The following is a 12925-nucleotide window of genomic DNA, read 5'->3' on the forward strand; positions in this document are numbered from 1 at the left end:
GGGTTCGAGCCCTGGCCCGGGAAGATCCCACATGCCACGGAGCAGCTAAGCCCGTGCGCCACAAATACTGAGCCTGTGCTCAAGAGCCCGCAAGCCACAACTACTGAGCCCACGTGCCACAACTACTGAAACCTGCGTGCCTAGAGCCCATGCTCGGCAACAAGAGAAGCCACGACAATGAGAAGCCCGCGCACCGCAACGAAGAGTAGCCCCCTCTCGCCGTAACTAGAGAAAGCCCGTGTGCAGCAATGAAGACCCAACGCAGCCAAAAAAATGAAATAATTAATTAATTAATTAATTAAAAAAAAAGAGTACATGAGTTGGTTCATGTACTTAGGTTGGAGCTCAGTGCCTGGCACATGAGAAACCCTGACTAAGGTGAGCTCATGTGGTAATGATGATGATGATAATGACGCTGGTGATAGTGATGCTGGCGCTGGTGCTGGTGCTGGTGATGATGGCCATTGGGAGCACACTGAGCCTGACCACCTACAAGCTACCCTTCTCTGGCCTTGAGTAAGCAGCTCAATCACTCACCCTCAGTTTGTTTCTCATTTCTTCATTGGCTTGTTCTAATGGGAATAGCTCTGTCCACCTGAAACAAGAGTCAGCAAACTACAGCCTGGGCACCATATCTGGCTTGCTGCCTGTTTTTGTGAATAAACTTTTATTGGAACACAGCCATTTGTTTACATATTGTCTATGGCTGTTTTCACGCTCCAGTGGCAGAGTTGAGTAGTTGCACCAGAGACCTTATAACCTCATGACTTTATGGTCTATAAACTAAAAAAATATCTACTCTCTGGGCCTTTACAGAAAAAGTGTATTGACCCCTGATCTAAAGGAGAGTCTGTGAGGATGCAGGAGATGAAGCCTGTGCATAGAACCTGGACCATAGCAGGTGTCTGGTACAGTGGAGCTATATCAACTAAGGGTTTAAGCTTCAGGAGCTCAGTGCCTGGTTCTTGCCACCATCCCCACCCCCGCCCTCTCCTCCTACCCCAAGATGAGAAACAGAGGGAATAATTACAATATCAATAGCTTAATTAGAAATACCATAAAATTATATTTTGCATGTGTATTTTACCATGTACCATGCATTTCCAAATGCACCAGATATTACACATGCACATTAGTCAACAACAGTGGATATAAAATCTGTGTCCTGGAGGCTGTACTTTACAGGAGGTTTAAGGCTCTTTTTCAAGGGGAATTTTTTTTTTTTTTCCCCAAGGGGAATTTTGACACTGATTTTCCCGTGCCTGAGGACTTCAGAAGCTAACATCCAAGGAAGACACAACTTCCCTCTAAATGGTAGTGATGAATATTATTATCTGCATCCAAAGGAAAGTAAAACGAAAGTGTCAGAATCTTCTAACCACTGAAAATTAATCCTAAGTGCAGATAAAATCTCTCTGAAATCCTAAGTGGGAGACCGGTATTATATTTACAATTCCATGCAGTCCCTTTTTCTTTTCCCCAGGCACACATCTGTTTTCTAAAGTGAGGTGTACATGTGGTATTTACATGTGGCCTTATTTATTGTTTCCTGGCTGAAGCTGGCAGGTCACCTTGCAAAATGCAGAGGAACACCCCCTTAATTTTGCAAGCAGCATATATTGATATTAATGTCACCTTCTTACCCCTCCCTAAGTCGCTGTGAGGATAAAATGAGATCTAGGTAGGAAGCTAGCTACTCAGAGAAGCTAAGTGCAGTAGACAGGCACAGTGTAACCTGGTCGCTTCTGTCCTTGGGGAGAAGGAGTCGTCTCCATGTCGAGCTACCTGGAGGAGAGAGGGGCTCGGTGGGGCGAGGACAGAGGCATTCAATAACAAATGTGCATAATTAGAGTGAATTATCTTCATTGGAAAATAAGCAAATTATTTTCCAATTTAATGAATAAAGGAGCTTCTAATTAACTCCAGTAGAGAGATTTGCTTGCAAATTTCAGTGGTTAAGCTCTCTGTTCTTTGTATTAATATTTTCTTTTTATGGCTCACCTGAATCCTTTTTTTTTTTTTACTGTTCTTTATTAGTATAAAAGAACTTTAGAGATGGAAAGCAAACCCAGAGGTGATTCAGTCTAATCCTCATTTTAAAAAAATAGGAAGAAAATATGGCCCATAGAGAACCTGTTGGATCTCGTGAGTTATCTAAGATCTCATAACTGGTCAGCGATCCACTGGACTGGATCCCCAGGCATGAGTCTGACCAGAACAGGAAGGGCCTCAGCCGGACCCTGGGGTCTGCCGTGTTCACCCCCGAACTAGCACTGTTTCCTTCCCGCTCCCTACCCTTGCTCTGCTGACATCTTACTTGCCTCAACACTGCTTTTGCTGCTAGAGCACCCTGGCCTGTCAGCACAGCATTCCTGCCCTCCAGTCTGCTCTGCGCCCTTCCAGCTCCAGACCCACCTCCCAGCTCCTGGCTCTGCATTGCGTGGCCTACTACCTGGTATGTCATCCTCTCTGGTCGACCTTAGGGCCTACCCTGAGGCCTTGACTGACAGCCAGAGCAGGTGTGGATGAGGGTTTGGGGGAGCTGTCCACCCAAGCTCCTGCCCTAGAGCATCAGGGATCAGGAGGTCACGATAAGATTGACAACAACCCGGATCACCTGATCCCTAAATCCTGGGCTTTTTTTTTTTTTTTTTTTAGTTAATAAACTTTATTTTATGGAGCAGATTTAGGTTCATAGCGAAATTGAGTGGAAAGTACAGAGAGTTCTCATATATGCCCTGTCCACCTATGTAAATCCTCCCCCACTATCGACATCCCCCGTCACAGTGGTATCTTTTCCGGGGTTCTTTTTCATCTTTAAACCCTAGCTTCTTTGTCTTAAGGCAAAAAAAAAAGAGGCAACAGACACACACACACAGAGAACCTAATCTAAGTGGGTGTCTGTGGAACACAAAGGCAAGCGTGCAGTCGGTTTCAGATCTGTTCATTCTGTCTTGGCATTCTGTGTTAGTCTGTCCCCAAGGCCAGTGGCTGGTGGCTGCTCACACATGGAGGTAGCCCTGCTCTGGCCCTCTATCCTCTCTCTCAGAATCAATTTCAGTGTTAGGGGCTGGGATTCTGATTGGCTGCAACTGGGTCAAGTGCCCATACCCAGTGCAGCATATGAAGTTCAGGGTATGGGGTCATGTACAGTCATGGCTGCCACAGGACCCCACTGTGGTGATGGGGAGGAAGAAAAGAGAGAAGGGAGAAGTCTAGGGTGTCATTATGAGCTGAGCAGATACCCCCAAAGATGTCTACCATACCATGATACTGTACATCCTGGGGTCTCCTATGAACAGCTGCCTCTTTTCTACATCCTCTTATGTATTGGCCCCAAGTTTGGCCAGTGCCAGAAGTTCATCTTTGGACCTTTGCTCTTTCCCTTATTCTCACATTTTTGGAAAGAGCATCATCCCTTGACCTGAGCTTTATCACTATCTGTGAGCCCCTCTGCAAGTGACCGCATCCAAAGACAAGCGTCTTTCCTCTCAGATTCGCTCCCCATCTCTCGCCTCTCAATAAGTCATCACTAAGCCTTTTTGTTGCTGCCTTCAGAGTGCTCCTGGCTAATGGGACATATGGTTGTGGTACTCTAGAAAATAGCCACCTGAGAGTGAAGCTGGACAATTTGGGAGACACACTGGCAACGTGCAGTGAGGCTCGCATCTTATGTTTTAAAACCAAGGCGATCCATTAATTTCCCACCAAGGATTCCTTTTATAATGGACACTTCCATTGAAGTTGTAAAAACTGCACTTGGAACAGCATACTTAAACATTCTGATGTCCATCTGTGAAATGTATGCATAACTTCAATATTAGTTTTCCAGTTTTCCGAGAAAAGCCACAATTCTCTCTGAAATTGCCCCATTATGTGAAATGCAGGTGATTACTGCTAATTCACATCTGCACCAGCACCTATGTGGCGAGTTTGGGGGTCTGGTGCAGTGTATTGGCACACACTCATCAAAGGTTATGTGTATGTGCACAGTGGAAGGCATTTTATATAACTCCAATTTAATAAAAATGTAATCCGACTGGGAAAAACTAGTCTGTCAGCCCTTGCAGAGTGCAGATAATGTTCCAGATTAAAGAGTGGAGGCTTTGTTCATTATAGTCAAGTAATATGAGTGTGTGAATTACCATTTCATTGCCGTTGGTCTATTTCAAGAGTATGCCATTTTCCCATTATCATAATAGGCTACATTTTCTTAAAATCACTTGATTGTGATTGGTCCCATCTATTAGGTTTGCAAATAAAAAGCTTTTGTGGTGATAAACTAGCTGTTTTAAAACAGCCTTAATCTCTGTTTCTGTTTTTGAACAGCTACAGGTCAGACTCTGAAGAAGGCTGAGAGAAGCCGGTCCTGCTCTCGGGAGAAAAAGGAGGTAAATGAGTCGCTGGGGAGGGCAGGTGGGAGGCAACTCTATTTAAAGAGACCTGAGGGAGTGGGCTGGTGATTAAGTATCCCTGGATCTCCTATTCTTTTCTCTCATTCTCAACTGGAGTTATCAACCCAGTGTCACTTATAGTAATAATCTCTTACCGAATGTATCAGTTAGCTTTGGCTGTGTAACAAGTCACCCAGATTTTAGTGACTCAAAACAACCACAGATTTAGTTCATGATTCTGAGGGTCAGCCATCTGGGCTCAGCTTCCCCAGGCAGTTCTGCTGATGGGCCAGGCTCTGCTGACCTCAGCTGGGCTCACTTATGCATCTGCAGTTAACAGAGGTGTTGCCCTGGGGCTGCCTGAACATCAGTTAGGGTGCTTTAGTTCTCCTCCGATGTTCTCCCATCCTCCATCAAGCCAGCCAGGTTTGTTCACATGGGGGCTCAGGGGTTCAAGAGCATGAGATTGGAAGACGCAGGAACTCCTGAGCTCTAGGCTTAGCACTGGCATGGTGTCACTTCTGCCACTTTCTGTTCTTTAAAGCAAATCACAAGGTCAATGCAGGTTCAAGGGGTGGGGGAATAGGCCTTACCTCTTAATGGGAAGAGCTACAAAATATTGAAATATACCACATTCTTGAAATTTACCATTCTTGAAATTTTTGAAATTTACTGCACTGAGCCCACCTGCGCTGTGCTGGGCACCAGGGCCAGGACTAAGGGATGGATGAGAGACAGTCCTTGACTCAGGGTGTGCACAGCGTAGTTGGAAGGGATGTGCAATGAGATCATTACAATACAGTGTGAGAGTGCCAGTACAGGGAGAGAGGGACAAAGAGTGGGATTTCAATACGGAAAAAGGGTCACCTGCCTCTGCCAGTAGTATCAAGAAAGGCTTTGCAGAAAAGCGGATGTAAAGACCAACTCTTGAGGGTGAGTAGTTTTCCAGACCAAGTAAACAGCATGGTCAAAGGCAGAGAGATGGGACTTCCCTGGTTGCACAGTGGTTAAGAATCCGCCTGCCAATGCAGGGGACATGGGTTCGAGCCCTGGTCCGTGAAGATCCCACATGCCGTGGAGCAACTAAGCCTCTGCACCACAACTACTGAGCCTGCGCTCTAGACGCGAGCCACAACTACTGAGCCCATGTGCCACAACTACTGAAGCCTGCGCGCCTAGAGCCCGTGCTCCACAACAAGAGAAGCCACCACAATGAGAAGCCCATGCACCGCAACAAAGAGTAGCCCCCGCTCGCCGCGACTAGAGAAAGCCTGCGCGCAGCAACGGAGACCCAACTCAGCCAAAAATAAATAAATAAATGCATTTAAAAAATAAGTATACAAAGGCAGAGATATATGAATAAGGAAAGCTGCAAGATCATTGAGCCTGAGGTGGGAAGTGGCAGTTAGGACCCATGAATTACTGAAGGGCCCTTCAATCAAGACCCAAGCTTGTGGGAGTTTACATTTGAGTCTTACTTAGCAGCTGATGGGAGCAGGAGTGTGAAGGCTTCTTGCTCATCATCAATATCAACCAATCCTGAAATTCGTCGACACTTAAGTACTCACACTCTTGACTGTAAACTGACCTGATTCCAAAGACAAAAGGGAATTTCTCTGGCTCAGCTGGGTCCAGCGGCTCAAAAATGGCCACTAGACTTGATTCTTCTGTCTGCAACTCATGGCTCTGCTTCCTCGGTGTTGGCCTCACCCCAGACAGCTCTGAGGAGGCAGGTCAGGGTTGGCTTGCAAAGGGCCTTGTGTGCTTTGCTGTGACTTTCATCCTGTCTCCTGTTGCCTCCTTTCTCAGCTGTAGCCAGAAGAGCCAGTGTGGCTTTCCTCCTTCTTGAATCGACCTGCCTGGGATGAGGGCTGGGAGATAACTTAGGAACTTGGATGCTGCCGCAAAGACCTCCATGTCAGCCCCAGTGGACACTCTAGAAGCTGAACCAGGGTGGGTTTTCCCACTCCTTTCTGGTGGAGGCGTTTTTCTGGAGGCAGGAGCAGGTGTCCTTGTCTCCACAAAGTCCTTCCAGAAACCTCAGGGTGGAGGAGCCGCGATGGGAGTGAGCGCAGACCTGCAGGCACCAGGTCTCCCTCGATTAAGTAACCAAGAGTGAGGGACTTCCCTCGCAGTGCAGTAGTTAAGAATCTGCCTGCCAGTGCAGGGGACATGGGTTCAATCCTTGATCCGGGAAGATCCCACATGCTGCGGAGCATCTAAGCCTGTACTCCACAACTACTGAGCCTGCGCTCTAGGGCGTGCATGCCACACTACTGAGCCCGCATGCTGCAACTACTGAAGCCCGTGTGCCTAGAGCCCGTGCTCCGCAACAAGAGAAGCCATCCCAATGCGAAGCCCTGCACCACAACGAAGAGTAGCCCCTGCTCGCTGCAACTAGAGGAAGACCGCCCGTAGCAACGAAGACCCAATGTAGCCAAAAATAAATAAAAATTAAAAATAAATTAAATTTATTTTTTAAAAAAAGTAACCAAGAGTGGGGACCAGTCCCCCTAGGCCAGGAATGAATTGTTTAAACCTGAGGCCTTTGGTTGCAGAATGACAGCATCCGATTTATCCACATTAAGAAATTCTCTGGAAACATGACGGAGCAGGGCAGCCGGTAACTAGCAGAGATACTTTTTCCCTCCCCTCCTCTCTCTCCTTGGCAACAGGACTCCCCTAATTGCCGCTTTCCCGGCTACTCCCATCATTCCAGTCACCCGAGAGCATTTCAGATCACTCTTCTGAAAAATGCTTGAATGAGGAAAAAGGGCGAGTGGGGTTGTTTATCACAACATCTGAGTTTAACCCTGAAAGATGTTTAAAATGGTTTCACGCCCTCTGAAAAAGAGAGTGCTTTCTTAACAAGGCTTTCGTTTGGTTAGAAAAACAAGAGAAAGAAACTAATAGCAAGCTGCCAGGATGCTCATCCTGATATATTATAACATGCCTTTCCACCCACCTCCTCTTTCCACATCCTTCCCCACCGCCCCCCCCCCCCCCTCCGTCGTCTGTGAAATCTGCACTTCCTGATCCTCTGTGCTTACACAGGATGCCAGGTATAGAGGAAGCTTTGTCCTTGCGAAAGGCAAGGAAAAGACAAGCTGGTTAGAACAGGCAGACAAGGACACTCATCGTGTTCCTTCGGAGGTAGGGTATACGGGCCAGCTCACACCTTGGCAGGTGGATGTGCAGTTTCCATCCTGGGTGGGGATTGGGTACCATCCTGCATGGTCATGGGCCAGCACAGCAAAGGGAGGATGGGAAGTTCTCGGTGAGCCTGCCAGGCCACATTCAGCCCAAAGATGTGTTTTCTTTGGCCCATACCCTACTACAGTTTTTAAAAATTAGGAGCTGCATTCAAAAATTAGGAGATTTCACATTAAAATGCTGACTTCTGGCTTCTCTGGAAAAATGGAGAATGACAACACTGAGTCCTTCCTTATTCCTATAAGGAATATTCCTGTAACAGTGGGCAATGGCTTCTGATGAGAACATGTCCCCCTTTTGATGGGACCCTCCCTGTCCCCCCCGACCCCCCACCCACTCAACAGCAAGCAGGTGTCAGCACCCACATGATGCCAGGCCCTGTGCTGGGTGCTTGATGTCAACAGTTCACAAATGTTGCAGCACGTTAGAATCACCGGGGAGCTATTAAATACCCCCATGTCCAGGCCTCTTTCCAAACCAGTTAAATCAGAATGTCTGGGGGTGTGACCCGGGCATCAGAATTTTTTAATCTTCCCAAGTGCTTCCGATGTGCAGCCACGGATGAGAAGCAGCGTTTTACGGGTTATTAAGTAACCCCTGGTTCTCGGTGCTTCCCCACGCACTGCACGCCTGCCCTGCTCCAAGGATGCTTCGGTTCTCAAGCCCCGTCAAGACACAGACAGGCACAGATCATAGCAGAGAATGAGGAGACCCAGGTAAAGCCCCAGCGGGTGCTGGAGGAGAGAGAGAAGACTTCCTGGAAGAGGCGGCTTTAACCGAGGTTTTGGAAGGGTTACAGTCATTTCTGAAAAAATGTACCTTTGATGGTTGGCTTGAAGTCGGTATATACTTTTGAAGTAGCTGGTAAAAGTATTCTCCACTTCTTCTCTAGCAAGAGATTATATAGTGTTTCTGGCCCTTGGTCATGAATTATTAATGGTTTTGAAATCGTGGTCACTGTAGTTTACTCAAAAATCATTAGAAAGTAAATTTATTATACAGTGTTAAAAAAGAAAAAAACCAGGAAACCGCAGTGGAGGAAGAAATCTTTATTCATCACCCCCCCCCCCCACTAGGGTCCACACTGATGGCCGTGGCACCTTGGGGCTCACAGACATGGCGCTGGGGACATGTTCTGCTACCGCACAGAGGCATGGAGGCCCCAGGCAACTCTGTGAATTAGTGCCCACAATGGGCTTCTGTCTCAAATCCCTGTCCGGTGACCTTGGCTGAGTCTCTTGACCCCTCACACCGGATTTGATAATTCCCACCTTGGAGACTCAGTATACAGAGTCAGGGCAGTAATAAAGTGCCTAGCATAGCACATAGTAAACATTCCGTAAGTGTTGGTTGCTACATAATTGTAATCATTCCTTAGAGTGTCTAGAATTTAACAGAGAGACAACTCCCGGCCTTGGAAGGAAAAGGCAGCACAATTTCACTTAGTACTGAAGGGGTCTCCCTTGCTCCAGCTGGACTTTAGGCTCATTCCAGCCGTCCAGGCTCCTGGCTGTGCGCCCCTAGTCAAGCGAGCCCCAGGCAGGCTAGCTCTGGGGCCCCCACTGTAAACCACTTTGAAGGCCTTCTGTGATCATGGACTGCCTCCTTGTGCAGCTGATTGGACATTCTGCAAAATGCTTCTGACGGCACTCTCCTCTGTTGAGCTCACTTTGTAAAGGACTGAAAAAGTCATTTAACTCAACCACCTAGAAAATGTTAAGCCTTCCCTTTGCACGCACGCATAAGTGTGCACACGTGCACGTGCACACATACGAACACTTCCTGCTATTAAGCAGAGCCTTGTGGTGCAAGGACTAGAGATGCCTTTCATCTTGCCAAGCAAAGGAGGAGACTGGGTTCTCAGGGGAACACAGCAAAGGAGGGAAGCCAGGATCCAGGGTGCCTCCAGGGATGGGGCTATCCCAACAACCTCTCCGTGTGCCACCACGGACACGCCTCTGCTCCCCTCTGGTCCCTCCCTGTACCTCATTGTCGTCTTTATGCTCCTCTCTCCCAGCTGTTCCTTCTTTCAGCTCAGAGGCCACAGAGAGAGTCTAATCAACCTGGCTAATCGATGCTAAAGGGCATTGAGGGGGTACAGTACTCAACATTAGCCCCCCGGTTGCCCTCCCAAGAGACAACCATTGAAATCAATTTCTTGTGTCCTTCCAGAAATATTCTATCTATCCCCTCTGCCCTTACCCCTACCTCCTGCCTTTGAACACAATGGTAGCATGCAATACACATTGTTCTGGATTTTTCTTTTCACTTAACAACATGTCTTAGAAAACATTCTATAGTACAAATCTCATCCATTCTTTTTTTTTTTTTAATTTATTTGGCTGCGCCGGGTCTTAGTTGCGGCAGACAGGATCTTTAGTTGCGGCATGGGGGATCTAGTTCCCCAACCAAGGATTGAACCTGGGCCCCCTGCATTGGGAGTGTGGAATCTTAACTGCTGTACCGCTAGGGAAGTCCCTCATCCATTCTTTTTTATGGCTGCCTAGTACTCCACTGTGAATCCACAGAAACACAATCCTTTATATGAAATCTTTGAGACCAAATGTGTTTCATTTTTTTAGAATTTAGAAAGTAATACCATCCCAGTATGGCCTGGGTCAGCACTCTATAATCAAATATGTTAATATATCTGTAGGAAAATAAGAATATTCATACTGTGTGGGGTAAATCAAGACTTTAAATTTCATGTCAGTTCAGATCTGGTTTTGCTTCTAAAAAAATGACATATAAAGGATCGTGGGCCTGTCCATAAATACACGAGTTATGACGGTTAATGACTAATCTAGGCTATCAATAGTCTTCTGCTACTCTAAGAGTACTGGAAAGAATATTCTAGAGCAGGCATCTCGGTACACTTGTGCAGGAATAGCCAAAAGTTAATTCTTGCAAATAGAATTAAGGGATCACAGGGGATATGCTTTTTAGATGAGTGTTTGTTTTTTTTTTTGCGGTACGCGGACCTCTCACTGTTGCGGCCCCTCCCATTGCGGAGCACAGGCTCCAGACGCGCAGGCTCAGCGGCCATGGCTCACGGGCCCAGCCGCTCCGCAGCATGTGGGATCTTCCCGGACCGGGGCACGAACCCGTGTCCCCTTCATCGGCAGGCGGACTCTCAACCACTGCGCCACCAGGGAAGCCCTAGATGAGTGTTTCTGATTTGTTTTGTAGCAGTGCACGAGGTGGGCAGAGTTTTTTGTTCCAAGACACCTGGTAGCATTCTGGCCAGATTCAAGTGTGGCTACCGTTGGCGGAGGCACCCACACTCAGTGGCCTCTGCTGTAGTTCCCCAGCCCGCTTTCCTCAGCAGGGAGTGGGAGCAGGGCATTGTCCTGAGAAGGACTTGGGGACGTGTCCAGCACCTCGATTTCTGAATGCCATCTCTCACGGGCCCTCAACTCCAAGCACCTGTCTTGGCCAATTGCAGGAGGCCAGTGGGACTGGTGACTCTTCTTGTAAACTTCAGACGCCACTAGCCTGGAGATCCTCCCCTTTCCTCATTTCAGTTCTCAGTGTTCTTGCAGCTTCAGTCTCCTGGGGGAATCAGGAGCTGCACCTTGCATATTTACAGATCTCCACTGCTTTGTTTAAAATGTTAAAAAAAAAAATTTTTTTTAAGGAAGGGAGAAAAAAAAAGACAATGTAAGCTGATGGTGCTGCATTACAAGAGCCTGTCTGATGTGACAGCTGACATTCCAAATCTGCACTTTTTCTGGAAAAAGTTCACATTTCTGGGCAGAGGAGAACTAAATCCATTTTACATCCAACTCCCAAATGTGTTCCCAGTTGCGAAGTTACCGTTGTCAGTTTTTTTGCTTCTTGTGCTCTTGGTCTCCATTGCTTTGAGACCTTGGACAAGTGGGGGCCCTGGTGACATGAACAGCTTCTGATTTCTGCAGGGTAGGGCAGTCACATGGCAGGGTTCGAAGCATCATAGCCAAGTGAGCCCTGGAACCAAACAGCCTGGATTCCTAGGCTCGTGCCATCACTCGGGCAAGATACCGAACCTGTCTGTGACTTGACTTCCTCTTCTAAAGAGTAGGGATAATATAGGGAATCCCCGGTGGCTCAGTGGTTAAAAATCCACCTGCCAATGCAGGGGGCACAGGTTCAAGCCCTGGTCCAGGAAGATCCCACATGCCGCGGAGTGACTAAGCCCGTGCGCCACAACTACTGAAGCCCGCACGCCGAGAGCCCGGGCTCCACAAGAGAAGCCACCGCAATGAAAAGTCCGTGCACTGCAGTGAAGAGTAGCCCCCGGTTGCCACAACTAGAGAAAGCCTGCACACAACAAGGAAGACCCAACACAGCCAAAAATAAATAAATAAATAATAAAATAAAAATTAGAAAAAAAGAGTAGGGATAATATAGAAGCTGCAGCCTAGGGGTGAGGTAAGGATTCAGTGAGCTGATGCGTGTAAAGTACTTTGAACAGTGCCTGGCACTTACTAGGAACTCGATAAGTGTTGAGTATTATAATTTAGTACTGGTATTATAATAAGTATTATATTGAGGGCAAAATGGCTCGTTAATCCCTTCCGAGTCGGAAGTGGATGAGAACTCTTTCTTAAAAAAAAGCAGGACACGGATTGGGCCATTGTTCCTCAGCCCTTCGGTGTGACGGAACAGCACATAATCCCTCCTGTGAGAATTACCTTGCCCTTGAATCACCACCTACCCCCAGACCCCTGCAATCAGGCTGGGAGCTGCAGGAAGCGTGTATACAGATGCCGTGCCTGTAACCCAAGTTAAACAGCAAGGCCAAGACTTGAGCTTCGAAAAGCAAAGAGAATCAATTTCTGATAAAATGCCAGGGAGGAGATTGACATGTCTAAAACCTTCCTGGTATCAGCTGAGCTTCCAGCAGAAGATTAAACTCGGGGAAAAAAACCCATCAGAGAGCTGCAATTTGTGACCAGAAGGAGATAATGTTGACAGCTTCTTCTTCCTGAGTCGGTTTTGGATAAGCATTGTGCCCTTCACCAGAGCATCATCAAAGTTTCCTATATCCTCAGATCTTAGGCATGAAATTGCCCTGAGTCTCCCTTCACCTCTCCACCGCCCCCCCAAATCACTTTATAGAATACAGAATATGATTAGAAAAAAGAATGATACTATCTGAAGGAAGAAGTTTCCTGCAAATTACTGATGAAAGGTATGTGTCCAGGGTGAAAATGCGCCCGTAGAATCGTTCCTCAGTCTGGGGACACCTCTGGAGGAGCAGAACGAGGGCTGTAAGAGTGCCAGGGCACCTGGGCTCCAGTCCTGAGTCACCGTGGCTGACGGTAGGCACACTCACT

General features: G+C 47.4%; 1 protein-coding gene across 5 annotated transcripts in view; it reads left to right on the forward strand.

Moving 5' to 3' along the window:
• The window catches only part of KATNIP (katanin interacting protein), a 200379-nt gene that overhangs the window by 15673 nt on the left and 171781 nt on the right, over window positions 1-12925 (forward strand). For all 5 annotated transcript variants that reach the window (XM_079944672.1, XM_079944676.1, XM_079944673.1 and 2 more), the window contains exon 2: window positions 4330-4391. In XM_079944672.1, coding sequence (XP_079800798.1) covers window positions 4330-4391 — 62 coding nt within the window. The remainder of the gene's footprint in view (window positions 1-4329; window positions 4392-12925) is intronic.

The sequence above is a fragment of the Stenella coeruleoalba genome (assembly GCF_951394435.1).
Source record: "Stenella coeruleoalba genome assembly, chromosome: 15".
Taxonomy (NCBI): domain Eukaryota; kingdom Metazoa; phylum Chordata; class Mammalia; order Artiodactyla; family Delphinidae; genus Stenella; species Stenella coeruleoalba.